A 15,518-nucleotide genomic window follows, 5' to 3' on the forward strand; every position below is an offset into this window, starting at 1 on the left:
ACCCCAATTAAAAGAGTCTTAACGATAAGATGCTATGAAGGGGCAGCACAGATGGAGGGAGTAAATAATGGTAAGGCAAGGATGTGCCCACCGCAGGATGAGGTCAAATGTCCTTGAGAACAGGAATAAGCATTTTGTCACAGACAAGACCGGATAAGACACGAGATAAACAGGAGTAATGGGTACCGGTCTTAGGGAAGGGGAGGATGTAAACAGGGGGGAAACAATGAAATAAGAAAAAAATATGTAGGAATCAAATTATATAAATATCAAGTATTTGTTGAATTCAGTGTGTTTTGTCCCTGCCTTGTGGACATCACACCCACTTGCAAAGTGTGAAATAAAGGGCACTGCTGATTCAGATCTTGTCTCGGACTGAAATTACTGAAGTGAGCGAGTTTCGTTTCTCACAGCAGGGTGAGGAATGATTCCCCAGGTTGAAAAAGTAACTGTCGCAACTGGATTGGTGCTGCGAGTCCTGCAAAGTCTGCATTGAAACATTTCAAACCTTTGCGCTCTCTCTCCGTGGGCAACTTATGAATGAAACGCGTCTGTTTGCAAAAATAAATACAGCAATCCCTTCAAAACACATGCCCACTGGTTAAATAACAGGAGAGAACGGATTTGCAATCAGAAATAGCCAAACTGGACACATTGATTTGGCATTTACATCCACCCCTCTGTGTCATTACCTGGCTTCTGAGGTGGGGAAAGGATCAGTTTACATATTTTTGCTCCGTCTTCCTTTCTTTCTATCAGCGAGCCATCCACATGGAATGGTGTTCCTTTCACAGTGTCTGCCCCACTCTGTCTCCCCTTTGATGGGGCCCCCGTTCACTTGAGAATCCTTACAGGTCATTTGGCCCATCGAGTCACTGGCCTTCCAAACGGCATCCCATCCAAACCCACCCCCCCTACCTATCTTTGTATTTCCCACAGTGAATCCACCCTAACCTGCACATCCCTGGACACTACAGGACAGTTCAGCATGGCCAATCCACCCTAACCTGCACATCCCTGGACACTACAGGACAGTTCAGCATGGCCAATCCACCCTAACCTGCACATCCCTGGACACTACAGGACAGTTCAGCATGGCCAATCCACCCTAACCTGCACATCCCTGGACACTACAGGACAGTTCAGCATGGCCAATCCACCCTAACCTGCACATCCCTTGACTTTTTTTAATTGCAAAAATATACTTTATTCATAAAATACTTTGATGGTCTGTACAGTTGGACATGCCATACATATGTAAACATTCCATTTCTTTGCATACTGAGACAGAGGAATCATTCCTATTTACAGGTCTGTACGATTACATATTTAGCTGAGGCGTCAGCAGAGCCCAAATGACTACGTGGGTTCCCCATTCTTCTTTAGGCAGGCAGATGTTACACGGTGGTCTTTCCCCACCGTGCCCTTGGCGGCAGCTGTCCCAAGCTTCAGCGCGTCCCTCAACACGTAGTCCTGGACCTTAGAATGTGCCAGTCTGCAACACTCAGTCGGGGTCAACTCCTTCAGCTGGAAGATCAACAGGTTTCAGACCGCCCAGAGAGCGTCCTTCACCGAGCTGATGATCCTCCAGGCGCAGTTGATGTTCGTCTCGGTGTGTGTCCCGGGGAACAGACCGTAGAGCACGGAGTCCCGTGTCATGGTGCTGCTTGGGACGAACCTCGATAAACACCACTGCATTCCTCTCCAGACTTCCTCTGCATAGGCACATTCCAGAAGGAGGTGTGTGACAGTCTCGTTCCCCCCCGCAGCCGCTTCGAGGGCAGCGTGCGGTGCGGCTGACAGTCCAGGCGTGCATAAAGGGTCTCACAGGCAGAGCCCTTCTCACCACCAGCCAAGCCATGTCTTGGTGCTTGTTGGAAAGTCCTGGCGATGAGGCATTCTGCCAAATGGCTTTGACAGTCTGCTCAGGGAACCACTCGATAGGATCCGCCCTCTCCTTTTCCAGAAGGGTCTCAAGGACACTACGTGCTGACCACTTCCCGATGGACTTGTGATCAAAAGGTGGTTTTCTTCATAAACTTCTCCACAAAGGACAGGTGATACGGAACGGTCCAACTACTCGGAGCGTTCCGCGGCAGCGAGGCCAGGCCCATCCTTCGCAACACCGGGGACAGGGAGAACCTCAGTAGTGACACTTGGTGTTTGCGTACTGGGGATCCACACACAGCTTGATGCAGCCACACACAAAGGTGGCCATCAGGCTGAGGGTGGCATTGGGTGTATTTTTTTCCCCCGTTGCCCAGCTCTTTGTACAGCGAGTCCCTTCGGACCCGGTCCGTCTTTGAACTCCATATAAACTGGAAGATGGCCCGGGTGACTGCAGCGGCACAGGTTCTGGGAATAGGCCAGACCTGTGCCACGTTTAATAGCAATGACAGTGCCTCACACCTGATGACCAGGTTTTTTCCCGCAATGGAGAGCGACCGTAGCTTCCATCTGCCCAGTTTCTGCCTCACTTTGCTGATACGCTCCTCCCAAGACTTGGCGCATGCCCCCGCCCCCCCGAACCAAATACCCAGCGCCTTCAGGTGGTCGGTCCTGACGGTGAAGGGGATCGAGGATTGGTCGGCCCAGTTCCCGAAGAGCATGGCCTCGCTCTTGCCTCGGTTTACCTTGGCCCCCGAGGCCCGTTCGAACTGGTCACAAATGCACATGAGTCTGCGCACGGACAGCGGATCCAAGAAGAAAACGGCGACGTCATCCATGTACAGGGAGGCCTTAACCTGCAGGCCCCTGCTGCCAGGAATAGTCACCCCTCTCAGGCTCGCATCCTTCCTGATGGACTCGGCATTTGGCTCTATGCAGCACACAAACAAGGCAGGAGAGAGAGAGAGGGCAGCCCTGACTGACTCCAGATCTGACTGGGAAGCTATCTGATTCCCACCCATTGATTGAGACTGCACTGACAATGTTGGTGTAGAGCAGTCTGATCCAATTGCAGATTCCCTCCCCAAAGCCCATTTTGGAGAGAACATCTCTCATATACCTGTGTGATATCCTGTCAAAGGCTTTCTCCTGGTCCAGGCTGATCAGGCAGGCGTCCAACCCTCTGTCCTGCACGTAGGCGATCATATCCCTGAGGAGTGCGAGACTCTCAGCAATCTTCCTGCCCGGCACAGCACAGGTTGGGTCAGGGTGAATCACACGTCCGCTGCTTCGGACCCGCAGCACTCCAGCAAAATCTTCTTCACAGACACCGTCGTGGCCGAAGCCAGCAATGAAGATCCACCAAGAGCAGGTCAGCACAACCAAACGATCCTCCGACGTCCGATCACGATCCAGCGATGGTCTCCAGCAGCTCCGACGACTCGCAACACGACCCCCGTGGTTTCTCCCCCGCCAGCGCACGTCCGCAGCGTCGAACCTGCAGCACTCGAGCAGAATCTTTTCCTCTGGTCCTCAGGAACTACACATATTCCGAGCCAAAAGCCCTGACCTGCACATCTCTGGGCACTACAGGACAACTTAGCATGGCCAATCCACCCTAACCTGCACATCCCTGGGCACTATGGGTAATTTAGCACGGCCAATCCACCCTAACCTGCACATCCCTGGGCACTATGGGTAATTTAGCATGGCCAATCCACCCTAACCTGCACATCCCTGGGCACTATGGGTAATTTAGCACGGCCAATCCATCCTAACCTGCACATCCCTGGGCACTATGGGTAATTTAGCACGGCCAATCCATCCTAACCTGCACATCCCTGGGTACTATGGGTAATTTAGCACGGCCAATCCACCCTAACCTGCTCATCCCTGGGCACTATGGGTAATTTAGCACGACCAATCCACCCTAACCTGCACATCCCTGGGCACTATGGGTAATTTAGCACGGCCAATCCACTCTAACCTGCACATCCCTGGGCACTATGGGTAATTTACCATGGCCAAGCCACCCAACCTGCACATCCCTGGGCACTATGGGTAATTTAGCACGGCCAATCCACCCTAACCTGCACACCCCTGGGCACTATGGGTAATTTACCATGGCCAATCCACCCAACCTGCACATCCCTGGGATCTATGGGTAATTTACCATGGCCAATCCACCCTAACCTACACACACCTGGGCACTATGGGTAATTTAGTATGGCCAATCCACCTAATCTAGACATCCCTGAACACAATGAGACAATTTAGCACAAGAATGAAACACATGGGGGGGTGAGGGGTTGTCCAAACTCTGGAGAAAGGGCTGGTCAGTCATTCAGGAGCCTGGAACAGGCCCAACGTGTCCATGCCGACCAGCTGTCCCGAACCTAACCTCGTCCTGTTGGCCAGCGTTTAGCCCACGTTTCCCTAAACCCTTTCGATTTGTGTCCCCCCCCATCCAGACGCCTTTTAAATCCTGTCGTCGCACCAGACTCCACCGCCAGACCAGATTCATTCCTCCCACTGACCAACCAGGTCGTACCCTCTGCACATCTCCACCTCTCCCCACTGCACCACGCTGCCCCCAACCATCCCCTTTATCTGCAGCTCCTCCCAACACCCACCCCCTGGTCCTGAAGGGCGACGTCAGAAACGTTCACTTCCCCCTCTCCCCCGGCCTTGCTGCGTCCTTCCAGCCTCCTGCCTATCTATTTTTCCCCACACTTCCTCTGGCAGCTGGTTCCATTGACGCACCCACCCTCTCGCGTGAAAAAGTTGCCTCCCCCCCTTAGGTCCCTTTTCCCCTCTCACCTTAAGCCTATGCTCTCTCCTTTCGGATTTTCCCTTCCCTGGGTAAAAAGAGACCTCGGCTATTCACCCTATCCACCCCTCCTCGTGATTTTATACACCCCTCAGCCTCTGACGCTCCAGGAGAAAAGAAAAGGCCGCGGCCTATTCAGCCAAACCACCCCCCCCGGCAACATCTTTGTAAATCTTCGCTGCGCCTGTTCAAGTTTCCCAGCATCCTTCCTGTAGCAGGAACACCTCTGGGACGCCCGGACCAACCAACCCAACCCACCCCGTGGCTCAACACTTTAACTCCCCCTCCCACTCCACCGAGGACATGCAGATCCTCGGACTCCTCCATCGCCAGAACATAACAACACGACGGCTGGAGGAAGAGCGCCTCATCTTCCGCCTGGGAACCCTCCAACCACAAGGGATGAACTCAGATTTCTGCAGTTTCCTCATTTCCCCTCCCCCCACCTTGTCTCAGTTGATTCCCTCAAACTCGGCACCGCCTTCCTAACCTGCAATTTTCTTCCTGACCTCTCCGCCCCCCACCCCACTCCGGCCTATCACCCTCACCTTGACCTCCTTCCACCTATCACATCTCCATCGCCCCTCCCCCAAGTCCCTCCTCCCTACCTTTTATCTTAGCCTGCCTGGCACCCTCTCCTCATTCCTGATGAAGGGCTTGTGCCCGAAATGTCGAATTTCCTGTTCCTTGGATGCTGCCCGACCTGCTGTGCTTTAACCAGCAACACATTTTCAGCTCTGATCTCCAGCATCTGCAGACCTCACTTTTTACTTCCTGTAGCCGGGAGCCCAGCCACTGAACGCTGAATGCCAAAAGTGGTCTGACCGATGTCCGGTCCAGCCACAACACGGCCTCCCAACCCCAGCACTCAACGCACTGCCGAATCAAGGCAGGTGTACCAAACGCCTTCCTCACCACTTTGCCTGCCTCCCACTCCACTTGAGGAAGGTCTGCTCTGCTTTCCTTGGGAATTTGCTACAGATTTTGGATTCCAGGGAAGAATCTTTTTTTTTAAGTGCTTTTTTTTCCAGGGAAGAATCCCAAAACACAGAGTTGATGGAGTCTTGTCTCAGAACCTAAACACTGTTTGAACGGAAGGAGAAATATTCGGGTGGTAAATGGTTTTAACACAGGTGAAAAGAAAAATCACCCGAAATGCTCGCCAGAATGACTGTGCTCCCTGTCAGTCTGGGGGAAAAAAATATGATGTCTTTTGCAGCAGGATTAGACTCTTGGGTGAAACTGTACACGCCTTCAGGGAGCGAGTGAGACAGAGCGCATGCTTCAGAGCTCCCCGATGCGAGAGGGACGGGGGGAAATGTTCAACGTGAGGACTGTGGGAAGGGATTCAAAAAAACTCCAACGCATCTTGGGATGGTGGGAGGGAACCCACCCATCTATTTTCACCTGCTCCAGGCACGGGAAGGGGTTCACTCCACCGTCCAAGCCAGCCGGGAAGACCAGGGAGTTCACCCACCAGCGAGGCTGGATCCCCGCTGTTAATCACACGACCCGCGCCCCGGTCCGGCAGAGGGAGATCGGTTCAGTCGGCGTTCTGGGAAGTCGCGTCACCCGGCCGCGGCGTTTAATGTCCCTGGACACAGGTATCCTTTGTTATCCTGCGGCATTCCGAAGAGGTGCAGGTTAGGGTGACTTAGCTGCACTGAACTGCCCATAGTATCCAGGGATGTGTTAGTTAGGGGTAAAATGTAAAGTTATAGGGTAGGGGAATGGGTTTGGGTGGGATACTCTTCGGAGAGTTGGTGTGGACTGGTTGCGCCGAAGGGAATATAATCAAGTAGAGTGTGGGAACAGGCCCAGTCCCCGCAGAGCCTCCGAAAAGTAACCCACCCAGACCCGTTTCCCTCTGACCAGTGCACCTCGCACTTATGGGCAACTTAGCATGGCCAATTCACCCTGGCCTGCACTCCTTTTGGATTGCGGGAGGAAACCTACGCGCGCACACACACACACGCGCGCGCGCACACACACGCACGCGGGGAGAACGTGCAAACTCCACACAGATAGTCTGCCCGAGGCTGGAATTGAACCTGGGATTCCCTGGTGCTGTGAGGCAGCAGTGCTAACCACTGAGCCACTTACACTGCCCATGGGATTCTATAATGATGCAGAAAATGCAGGCAGTCAAATTGTGCACTGCAAATAGAAATGTCGTCAAGACCTGTTAGTGAGAAACATTGAACAGTTCGGCAGGGGAAACACCACCACCACCACCACCACCGCCAAACCCCCCCCCCCCCCCCCCCCCCCCACCACCCCACCCACCACCCCACCCCCATCAGAATAACAGAGTCCTAGACATGGACGGAAACAGATCCTTCAATCCAACCTGTCCATGCCGACCAGATATCCCAACCTAATCTAGTCCCACCCTCCAGCACCCGGCCCATATCCCTCCAAACCCTTCCTATTCATATACCCATCCAGATGCCTTTTAAATGTTGCAATTGTACCGGCCTCCACCACATCCTCTGGCAGCTCATTCCATACACGTACCACCCTCTGCGTGAAAAAGTTGTCCCTCAGCTCTCTTTTATATTTTTCCCTCTCATCCTAAACCGATGCCCATCTAGTTCTGGACTCCCCAGCCCAGGGAGAAGATCTTGCCTATTTACCCTATCCATGCCCCTCATAATTTTGTAAACCTCGATAAGGTCACCCCTCATCCTCCGACGCTCCAGGGAAAACAGCCTCAGCCTGTTCAGCCTCTCCCTGTAGCTCAAATCCTCCAGCCCTGGCAACATCCTTGTCAATCTTTTCTGAACCCTTTCAAGTTTCACAGCATCTTTCTGATAGGAAGGAGACCAGAATTGTACGCAATATTCCAACAGTGGCCTAACCAATGTCCTGCACAGCCGCAACATGACCTCCCAACTCCTGTACTCAATACTCTGACCAATAAAGGAAAGCATATCAAACACCTTCTTCACAATCCTATCTACCTGCAACTCCACTTTCAAGGAGCTATGAACCTGCACTCCAAGGTCTCTTTGTTCAGCAACACTCCCCAGGACTTTACCATTAAGTGTATAAGTCCTGCTAAGATTTGCTTTCCCAAAATGCAGCCCCTCGCATTTATCTGAATTAAACTCCATCTGCCACTTCTCAGCCCATTGGCCCATCTGGTCCAGATCCTCTTGTAATCTGAGGTCACCCTCTTCGCTGTCCACTACACCTCCAACTTTGGGGTCATCTGCAAACTTACTAACTGTACCCCTCTTATGCTCGCGTCCAATCACAGGAGCTTTTACACCCAGCAGAGCGGGCAATAGCTGAAGGTTTTGTCTTAAAGGCGAGACCCTCTGACAGGGCTGTGGTGCGTCAGAATACGTTTCCATAGGACAGTCAGACGGCACAGGGACAGACCCTTTGGCCCAACCAGTCTGTGCCGACCGGATATCATAAATTAACGTAGTCCCATTTGCCAGTACTTGGCCTGTATCCCTCTAAAAACTCTTCCCATTTAGAGGCCTTTGCAATTTCAGAATTGTACCAGCCCCCACCACTTCCCCTGGCAGCACGTGCCACACACACACGCGCGCGCCATCTTCTGCGTGAGAAAGCAAACCCCCGTCCCCCAAACAAAGAGGTCCCCCTTTTCAATCTTTCTCCTCTCATCTCAAACCGCCCTTTAGGTTTAGACCTGACCTCACACCAAACTCCATCTGCCACTCCTCGGCCCATCTGGTCAAGAGCCTGTTATACTCTGAGGTAACCTTCCTCGCTGTCCACTGCACCCTCCAATTTTGGTGTCATCTGCAAACTTACTAACTATACCTCCTATTGTTCATATCCAATTCATTTATATAAATGACAAAACGGCAGTGGACCCAGCACCTATCTTTACGTCACTTCTTAATAAAAGTGTTGACAATTACCCGTGATTTCAGCCCAACTTCTGGGTCATCTGTACTCCTGGATTAAACTACCACAAGACAGTAACCAAAGGTCTGAGGACTGAAATAATCCAGAGTGATGATGGAGTGTTACTCATGTCTCAGGGGTTACATTTCTGATCTTGAACATGGGTTCGAACCCACGTTCCCACCGTAGGAAAGATATCGTGAAAGGGTTTAGAAAAGATTTACAAGGACGTTGCAGGGTTTGAGCTACAGGGAGAGGCTGGGGCTGTTTTCCTTGGAGCGTCGGAGGCTGAGGGGGTGACCTGACAGAGGTTTATAGAATCACGGAGGGGGTAAGTAGCCATAGGGGGAAGGGGTGGTGCATGTGTGGAATAGGCTGCCCGAGGAAGAGGTGGAGGCTGGTACAAGGACATACATTTCAAAGGTGGGGGTAGATTAGAAAGGGTTGGGGGGGTGGGTATATGGGCCAAGTGCTGGCAAATGAGGCCAGATTAATTTAGGATATCTGAGTCGGCATAGAAGAGTTGGACCAAATGGGGGTCTGTGCTGATCAACTCTGACTGCGTCTGTGGAGACAAATCCAGTGAACGTAACGGGTCGAATGACCCTCCCTCAGACCTTTTAGATTAGATTAGATCACTTACAGTGTGGAAACAGGCCCTTCGGCCCAACAAGTCCACACCGACCCGCCGAAGCGCAACCCACCCATACCTTACCTAACACTACAGGCAATTTAGCGTGGCCAATTCACCTGATCTGCACATCTTTGGACTGTGGGAGGAAACTGGAGCACCCGGAGGAAACCCACGCAGACACGGGGAGAATGTGCAAACTCCACACAGTCAGTCGCCCGAGGTGGGAATTGAACCCGGGTCTCTGGCGCTGTGAGGCAGCAGTGCTAACCACTGTGCCACCTTTCTAGAGTATTCGCAGTTCATTTAGTTTTAACCGGCATAAATATTTTGCCTCCTCAGCAAAACAGATCACGGATTCTGGCCTGTTCCAAACTCCGGAATAAAGAGACTTGCGCTGGGCTTCCTGAAGGAATTCAAAATTAGCCGTTTATTAGAAACCAAACTGTCTTCCAACAATAATGTGGCGCGCACCCTCATTAACGTCAAAGCTATCATCGGGAATTTACAAAAACAAAAAAAAATCCCTTTAACCCCAAGCACAGGCACACCCTCGCAACACAAATAGACAAAAGACATCTGCAGAGATGATGGTTTCCCAAAATAAGAAAGCTGAAAGGACATGACGAAAAAGACCGATGCGGGAGCACATAGTAATCCCATCCGGTCCGCAAGCGGCGTCCAGCGATCCGATCGTCCACTCCACTTCCCCGCCTTTTCCATCGGAACCCTTTCGGATTCCGGAATCCGTCCGCACCCCAGTCTTGACCGCCCCGACCTCAATAGCCCTGAGGGTGGGACCCTTCTGTCCCTCCAGCCTCTGCCTCCTCCAACACGTGCGCCAACTCCAATGAGATCCCGCTGCCCAGGACGCCTTGCCCGCCCCGCCCCCTCCGCAAGGCCCGTTTACCTTCGCTGCACTCCCCTACCCGCCCGGTACCCTTCCCACGTCACCAGATAAGGAGCAACGTCCCGTTCCGTGTCCCTCACGTCCATCCAGGCGGCGCCGGACAGCCCTTCCAGAGGTTCACCTGCCTCACCTCCGACCTCGTCTCCTGCATCCGGTTGCTCTCCGACCAACCCGTCCTTGCGGCCAGCGACCAGATCCGTTCCTCCCAGCGACGATCCAGGTGGCACCCTCTACCCGTGTGCACCTATCCCCACCTCACATGTCCCCTCCTCATCCCCTCCACGCTCAGTCCTGAAGGAGGGTTATACCCGAAACGTCCACCTCTCTATCTCCTGATGCTGCCCGGCATCCTGCGCTCTCCTGTTTCATGTCTATTTTGGATTCAGTTTCTTTATTGTCTCCCAGAGTAGAGACTGGTCGGACCTAGCATCATCTCAGCCCGATTGAAGGTCGCACGTAGATTATCCGCAGGCGCAGGCCGTCTTGAGATTTCCCGAATGTACGCTGGGTCAGCGCCCACCTCCTCAGCGCCCCTCGGTGTTTTGCCCTGGGCTGTGATCGGAGGCAGGACTGGTGTCACGGCTCAGGTCTAGTTCTGCTTCCTTTTTCTCTGTTGTAAACTCATTTGAGGGGTGTATGGGGGGGATGAGGACAGAGCCCCAATTGCCCCGGGAGTTGCGGCGAAGAGTCAGCCACATCGCTTGGAACCACACGTGGGCCACAGCAGGTAAGTCTCCTGCGCTGGGAGAGCGCCAGATGGGTCTTCCCCGACTCTCAGCTCCAGGTTCCGGTCGAGTTCAAATGGTTCGGTGGTTATTATCGCTGGACTGTTAATCCAGAGACCCAGATCGTGTCCCGGGGACCCTGCCATGGCAGATGGTTTGAATTCAATAATTTTTTTTTAAAATCTGAAATCAAGAGTCGAATGATGAGCGTTGTCGAGTCTTGTAAAATCCCACCTGGTTGACGAAACTTCCATCCTGACCTGGTCAGGGCCCTACATGTGACCTCAGAGCCGCGGCATGGTGGTCGATTCTCATCTGCCCTCTGGGCAATAAACGCTGCCTTGTCCCGCGACGCCTTCCACCCGCGAATCAATTTTTAAAACAATTCCGCGATCTGCCACTTCGGGATTCCGCCCAGAGGTCTCTCTCCACTCACAGTCCAGCGGGAGCACCATTCGGCCGTCACCCCCTTCCCGGCTTCACCAGGCCTCGGACCCGGGACTGGGTGACAAATTCAGCGACCGCCGAAAGGTGGCTGTTGGGCGAAACCCGTGCGCGTCTCGAGCGTGCGTCGGCGGACAGGGCGGCACACTCTCTCACCGGACGGTTGGGCGCCTGGTGCCTTTCCGCCGGTAAGGAGGGTCGAGGACTAGTCAGCGCTTCCAAATCGGAGGCCGCGAATTCTCCAGGCTCGTTCGGCGTGAGGTGACAGGTCGCAATTCTCTCGGGAGTCGTCCGGGGAGGACTCTCGAACCGGAGGGCGGGAAACGGACGGGGGGGGGGGGGGGGGGGGGGAGGGGGTCTCGGAAACCGCAGATTCGGCGTCACAGCCCGAACATGCAACATCGATCACTTACAGGAAAGTCGAAGTATGAGGCTTGGATTTTTCTTTGTGGAGGGGTCGACTACTGGGGGGGACACGGGTTCAAGGTGCGGGAGGTGGGGAGGGGGGAGGTTGAAAAGTGAGATGCGAGGCACGTTTTTCCACACAGAGGGTGGGGAGTGCCTGGAAGGTGCTGCCAGACGTGGTGGTGGATGCAGACGCAGTAGCAGCATTCACCCAGACAAGTACAGACACAGGAAGGCGACAGAGGGAAACGGATTAAGTGTTAGTAAGGAAGGGCAAGATGCAGTGACGCAGGCTGGGAGGGCCAATGCACTGTTTGTTGTTAATATCAGTGAAGATTCAGATGATTAATTCTGGACGTGATTAAGAGCGGAATCACACCTCTGCAGTTGCTTCATGATCCCCGCTGGAGTGTCTGCGGGTATAGGAGCTGACTGAAGCACTTTCCCCCCAACACACACACACACACACACACACACACACACACTCACTGATGCAGGTCCACACAGACACACTCGCTCCCTCAGACACGCACACCCAGACAGACACACTCGCTCCCTCACACACAGACACGCAGACCCAGACACACTCCCTCCCTCACACACAGACATACAGACCCACTCAGTCCCTCACACAGAAACACGCAGACCCAGACCGAAACATTCCCTCACACACAGACCCAGACAGGCCACACTCCCTCACACACAGATACGCAGACCCAGACAGACACACTCCCTCACACACAGACCCAGACAGGCCACACTCCCTCTCACACACAGACCCAGACAGACTTACTCCCTCACACACAGACTCAGACACAGTCTCTCTCTCTCTCTCACACACACACACACACACACACACACACACACACACACACACACACACACACACACACACAGACACAATCCCTCCCTCACACACAGACACGCAGACCCAGACACTCCCTCACACACACACACAGACCCAAACAGACTTACTCCCTCACACACAGACCCAGACAGGCCACACTCACTCCTTTACACACAGATACGCAGACCCAGACAGAAACACTCCCTCACACAGATACGGAGACCCCAGACGGACACACTCCCTCCCTCACACACGGACACACTGACCCACAAACACATTCCCTCACACATAGGAATGCAAATCCAGACAGACACACTCCCTCACACAGAAACACACAGAGACACAGACCCGCATACACAAACTGACACACACAGGAAACACTATCTCCCTGAAACTCTGTCCCTGTCAGGTGCAGCCGAGGGGTTTGCCCTGGCCGTGAGCCCGCTGGTGTTTCAGGAGGCTGGACGACTGAGCGAACTCCTCCCCGCACTCGGAGCAGGCGAGCGGCCGGTGCCCGGTGTGAACCTGCCGGTGGGCGCTGAGGTTGGCCGGGCGCCGGAACCTCTTCCCGCAGGCGGCGCAGCCGAACGGCCTCTCCTCGGTGTGCACCCGCTGGTGCGCCACCCGGGTGGACGACTGGGTGAAGCCCTTGCCGCACACGGCGCAGACGAAGGGCCGCTCGCCGGTGTGCACCCGCCGGTGCACCGACAGCTCCGAGGACTGCTTGAAGCACTTGCCGCAGGACGGGCAGCGGAAGGGCCGCTCGCCGGTGTGCACCCGCCGGTGCGTGACCAGGGCCGAGGACTTGGTGAAGCCCTTCCCGCAGACCGGGCAGGCGAACGGCTTCTCCCCCGTGTGACTGCGGCGGTGGATCTCCAGCTCCGAGGGGTAGTTGAACCCTTTGCCGCAGTCCCCGCACTTCCACGGCTTCTCCCCGGTGTGGGCCCGCCGGTGGATTTCCAGCAGGGAGGGGTAACTGAATCCCTTCCCACAGTCCAAGCATTTCCACGGTTTCTCCATGTCTCTCTCTCTCTCGCTCTCCACTCTCAGCGGTGTTGAACTGGTCAAAGCTCTTTCCAAAGCCAGTCCATTGCTAACTCTCCCACTTGAGTGTGCGCACGCCTTGTTGCCTTCCTCGTCAACGCTGACATTTGAAAGGTAAGAACGAATATTTCAGCTTCCGACCTCAAGGGTCAAGCGCGTTCGCGTCACGCAACACGAATACACACCCTTCGGTCAAACCCGTCCGCGCTGACCGGGTAATCTAAAATAATCTTGTCCCATCCGGCCCATCTCCCTCTCGACCCCTTCCTGTTCATGTCCCCATCCAGACGCTTTTTAAATACTGTCATTGTACCAGCCTCCACCACTTCCTCTGGCAGCCCGTTCCACACCCTCTGCGTGGAAAAGTCGCCCCTCGGCTCCCTTTCCCCTCTCACTTTAAACCTTCGCCCCTCTAGTTCTGGACTCCCTCACCCCAGGGAAAGGACCGTGTCAACTTACCCCCTCTCCACGCCCCCTCATGATTTTATAAACCTCTACGAGGTCACCCCTCAGCCTCCCGCCGCTCCAGGGAAAACAGCCCCGGCCTGTCCATCTAAACCCTTCCTCTCCCTGTCCCCATCCACCTTTTCAGTGCTGTCATTGTACCAGCCCCCACCACTTCCTCCGGCAGCTCATTCCACCCACGCACCACCCTCTGCGTGGAAAAGTTGCCCCTCGGCTCCCTTTTAAATCTCTCCCCTCTCAGTTTAAACCTCTCTCCTTAGCTAAAATAAAAATACCTTGGCTAATCACCCTCTCCACGCTCCTCATGATTTTATTGAGTTATGTACAGCATGGAAACTAGGTTCAGCTGCCCACACTTGGCCTATATCCCTCCCACTCATACCCCCATCCAGAAGCCTTTTAAATGCTGCATTTGTACCAGCCTCCACCGCCTCCTCTGGCAGCTCATTCCACACATGCACCACCCTCTGGGTGAAAAGTTTGCCCCTTTTAAACCGTTCTCCTCTGACCTTAAACCTTTGCCCTCTAAGTTTTGGACTCCCTCTACCCTGGGGTAAACAACCTCTGCTACTCACTCTATCCGTGCCCCTCATGATTTTATGAACCTCCGTCAGCCTCCGACGTTTCAGGGAAAACGGCTGCAGACTATCCAGCCTCTCCTGAGAGCCGCAGCCCCGGCCTTGTCAATCTTTTCCGAACCCTCTCAAGTTTCGCAACATCCTTCCTGTGGCGGGGATACCAGAATTGAACGCGGGTACTCCAAAAGCAGCCTCACCGGTATTCTGGAAAGCCGACCTGACGATTGAAGATCTTGCCGTGATGTTCCGTTTGGGTTATGATCACTCAGTACTCCTCTAAGCCCCTGTGAAGAGAGTTTTGACAAAAGTTAGCCACATATGCACAGTATACAAACACAGAACAGACAATTCCAGTTTCCAAAGAACGTGGTTTCCTTTCGTTGATGGCCCAGTGGTTAGCACCGACGCCTCACAGCACCCCCAGTGACCCAGGTTCGATTCCACCCTCGGTCTGTGAGAGTTATTTCCCACAGCCCCAAAGGTGTGTAGGTGACGATGGACTGGCCAAGCTACATCGCCCCATAGTGTCCAGGGATGTGCAGACTACACGGATTAGACACGGGAAATTCAGGGTGATCGGGTGGGATGTTCAGTGCAGACTCGATGGGCCGGACGGCCTGCTCCCACACCATAGGGATTCCGTGATCGGTCCCCCAGAATCCTGGTCCCACACACTTGCATGTTAAATATTTTACAAGCTAATTTCTCAATGCTGCAACAATGTCTCCCAATTTATGCCACTTGGAAAATAAAAAGGGATTATGGAGGAAATTCCCGCCTCCTGGTGACATCGCACTTTTAGCTCTAATAGAAACAGATTGAAGGGATTATGGGCCCTTCTCACACAGCTGCCCCTTCTCCTTAATC

The 15,518-nt window shown here is 53.8% G+C and overlaps 1 protein-coding gene across 1 annotated transcript in view; it reads right to left on the reverse strand.

Moving 5' to 3' along the window:
• The window catches only part of LOC132807052 (uncharacterized), a 69,644-nt gene that overhangs the window by 16,172 nt on the left and 37,954 nt on the right, over positions 1 to 15,518 (reverse strand). The window contains exons 8-11 of the mRNA XM_060821355.1: positions 14,849 to 14,915; positions 12,981 to 13,708; positions 10,163 to 10,345; positions 3,168 to 3,413 (exon numbers count right to left, since the gene is read on the reverse strand). Of these exons, the coding sequence (XP_060677338.1) occupies positions 3,168 to 3,413; positions 10,163 to 10,345; positions 12,981 to 13,708; positions 14,849 to 14,915 (1,224 nt within the window). The remainder of the gene's footprint in view (positions 1 to 3,167; positions 3,414 to 10,162; positions 10,346 to 12,980; positions 13,709 to 14,848; positions 14,916 to 15,518) is intronic.

This window comes from Hemiscyllium ocellatum, assembly GCF_020745735.1.
Source record: "Hemiscyllium ocellatum isolate sHemOce1 chromosome 27 unlocalized genomic scaffold, sHemOce1.pat.X.cur. SUPER_27_unloc_1, whole genome shotgun sequence".
In the NCBI taxonomy this organism is placed as follows: domain Eukaryota; kingdom Metazoa; phylum Chordata; class Chondrichthyes; order Orectolobiformes; family Hemiscylliidae; genus Hemiscyllium; species Hemiscyllium ocellatum.